Here is a 1,966-nt window from a genome sequence, read left to right on the forward strand (position 1 = left end):
GGCGGCTCTCGTGCTGGGGCTGTACACGTTTATGGTGCCGCGGTCGGCGGAGACGCAGGCGGGGGCGGCGTCGATCGAGCTGCTGGACGACATTGACTGGAAGAAGGTCGGCAGCGAGGGGTTCACCAGTTTTATGGAGCCTCGGGGGAGCCAGTCGTTCACGACGGCGGACGACCCGGCGACGAACTTTATCCGCAACGGCGGCACGATCTACATACGGGGGGTACCGCACCAGGGGGGATATCTGTCGGCGCGACGGATATTGTTGGACTATGGCAGTCTGCTGAAAGACACGGGGAAGTGGAGCGTGCGGAAGTTTTCCTACGTTTTGCACATTATGAGCGATGTTTTGATGGATGTTGATTGAGGACATACGAATTATGGATAGACATTACGGATTGACGTACTATTCGTGCAGCTCCTCTTCCCAGCGGATCTCCTCCCGGCGGAGGGTTTCTACGACGGTGTTCCGCTGGATGAGTCGACAGGTACGTCGACAGCGGACGTCGACAGTGGTGCGGCCTGGCGACGGTGATAGGCATCGTCGGACGTGTCGACAGGTATCGACAGGCACGGCGAAGAGATGAAGATGTTTTCAGCGGCCAGCACCGATGGACAGGGGTCGCGGTGGCGGACCGGGTCGAAACGACCGGCAGCGTCGGTAGTTTGCCGACGGGGCGGAGACGATGATTTGGCGGTGGCCAGGCCGTTCTTGAAGGTGGGAGGTGTTTCGGAGCCTTCTTCAACCATGGCTGTGCTGGCACGGCAGTCGCAGCAAGCGAGAACAGGTCATGTATAGTAACATGTACAGCACTAGCTGGCGGTAACTTGTACCAGGGGAACTTACGGCGAGTCTTATGTGGGCACCTGCTTCCATGTGGTATATGGTATGTACTGTACTGTGCTGTATATAGATTGGCAAGTATCTATCGGACTTATATGTGTCTAGTTTGTTAATCTTGCGGACCTTAGTTGCCTATCAGGTGTTATGTATGGAAGAGAACTGCTGATACGATGATATTGTCGTGCCTGTCTAACTGTTATTCTACAGCCTGCTTTTAGTCTTCTCTGTTTGTCCTGCTGCTTCTGGCTTTTTCTTATAATACTGCGTAAAGTCGTGTCGGAGGACATCCAGGGCCTAGAAAGCAACATCAGCAAGGCCAGTCCACATCTAGATGAGAGATACCCACCGTCGCCATCTGTCTCTGCAACTCCGGGTCCGTCTCCGCCCGCACACACAGCTGGAAGAACGGATCCTTCTCGCGCGCCGTCTCCGGATCCTGGTCGTGCAGCCGGCGGAAATTCTCGCGCGACATGGGGTCGATGATCTCCGCCCAGATCTTCCGTCGGATCTCGCTGTACTTGTCGAGGATCGTGTCGTCGGCGAGGCCGAGATGGATACCGACCAGCGCGTCGTACAGGCTGCCGATGTCTGCGATGCCGCCGGTGAGGCCGAGGCCGCCACTGCATACACATACATATCAGCATTAGCATTATCAGTCAGTCAGTAGTAAGGATGTAAGGATGATTATGACCATACAAAGGATTACACAAATGCGCCGCATCCGCCGCCAGCAGAACCCTTCCTACACGGAAACCCGGCGCACACCGCTGCTGCAGCTTGTACGGACTGATATTGACGATCTTATACTCTTCTGGTTTTGGGTGCCCCGGTAGGATCTCCTCGAAACGCGTCGGCTGCCGCGCTATGTACTCCTCGCGCGAGAGTCCCACGACGTCGCCGTAGGTCACCCGGTGCAGGCCGTCGGTGCCGATCTTGGCCGCCATGTACCAGTTTGTCGGGTGGACGATGAAGTTGGAGTCCCAGAAGCCGTGTTTGGAGAAGTCGTAGTATACCTGCGTAGCAGTTAGCCGTCCATAAGAAAGGAATATATAGAGGTGTATGGGAGGATACATTCGTCGCGATGATCTGCGCATCCAGCGTCTCGCCGGGATACTCACTGCC

The 1,966-nt window shown here is 56.0% G+C and overlaps 6 protein-coding genes across 6 annotated transcripts; 2 read left to right on the top strand and 4 right to left on the bottom strand.

Annotated features, from left to right (window-relative positions):
- Positions 1-335: 335 nt before the first annotated feature.
- On the bottom strand, positions 336-926 carry T310_9162 (uncharacterized protein; the record flags this gene model as incomplete). The annotated part of the gene is made up of 1 exon (XM_013468333.1): positions 336-926. A coding segment is annotated over one exon (591 nt), but the record flags the coding sequence as incomplete, so codon positions are not given.
- A 92-nt stretch (positions 927-1,018) lies between these two features.
- T310_9165 (uncharacterized protein) lies at positions 1,019-1,327 on the top strand (the record flags this gene model as incomplete). The annotated part of the gene is made up of 1 exon (XM_013468334.1): positions 1,019-1,327. A coding segment is annotated over one exon (309 nt), but the record flags the coding sequence as incomplete, so codon positions are not given.
- On the bottom strand, positions 1,172-1,504 carry T310_9167 (uncharacterized protein; the record flags this gene model as incomplete). The annotated part of the gene is made up of 1 exon (XM_013468335.1): positions 1,172-1,504. The coding sequence occupies one exon, from the start codon at positions 1,502-1,504 to the stop codon at positions 1,172-1,174; it is 333 nt and encodes a 110-aa protein (XP_013323789.1).
- Positions 1,176-1,511, top strand: T310_9168 (uncharacterized protein; the record flags this gene model as incomplete). Its single annotated transcript, XM_013468336.1, has 1 exon — positions 1,176-1,511. One exon carries the CDS (start codon positions 1,176-1,178, stop codon positions 1,509-1,511), a length of 336 nt encoding a protein of 111 aa, XP_013323790.1.
- On the bottom strand, positions 1,501-1,966 carry T310_9170 (3-(3-hydroxy-phenyl)propionate/3-hydroxycinnamic acid hydroxylase; the record flags this gene model as incomplete). Its single annotated transcript, XM_013468337.1, has 1 exon — positions 1,501-1,966. A coding segment is annotated over one exon (466 nt), but the record flags the coding sequence as incomplete, so codon positions are not given.
- Positions 1,646-1,966, bottom strand: T310_9171 (uncharacterized protein; the record flags this gene model as incomplete). Its single annotated transcript, XM_013468338.1, has 1 exon — positions 1,646-1,966. A coding segment is annotated over one exon (321 nt), but the record flags the coding sequence as incomplete, so codon positions are not given.

Source organism: Rasamsonia emersonii (genome assembly GCF_000968595.1).
Source record: "Rasamsonia emersonii CBS 393.64 chromosome Unknown ctg1118621760983, whole genome shotgun sequence".
Lineage (NCBI taxonomy): Eukaryota > Fungi > Ascomycota > Eurotiomycetes > Eurotiales > Trichocomaceae > Rasamsonia > Rasamsonia emersonii.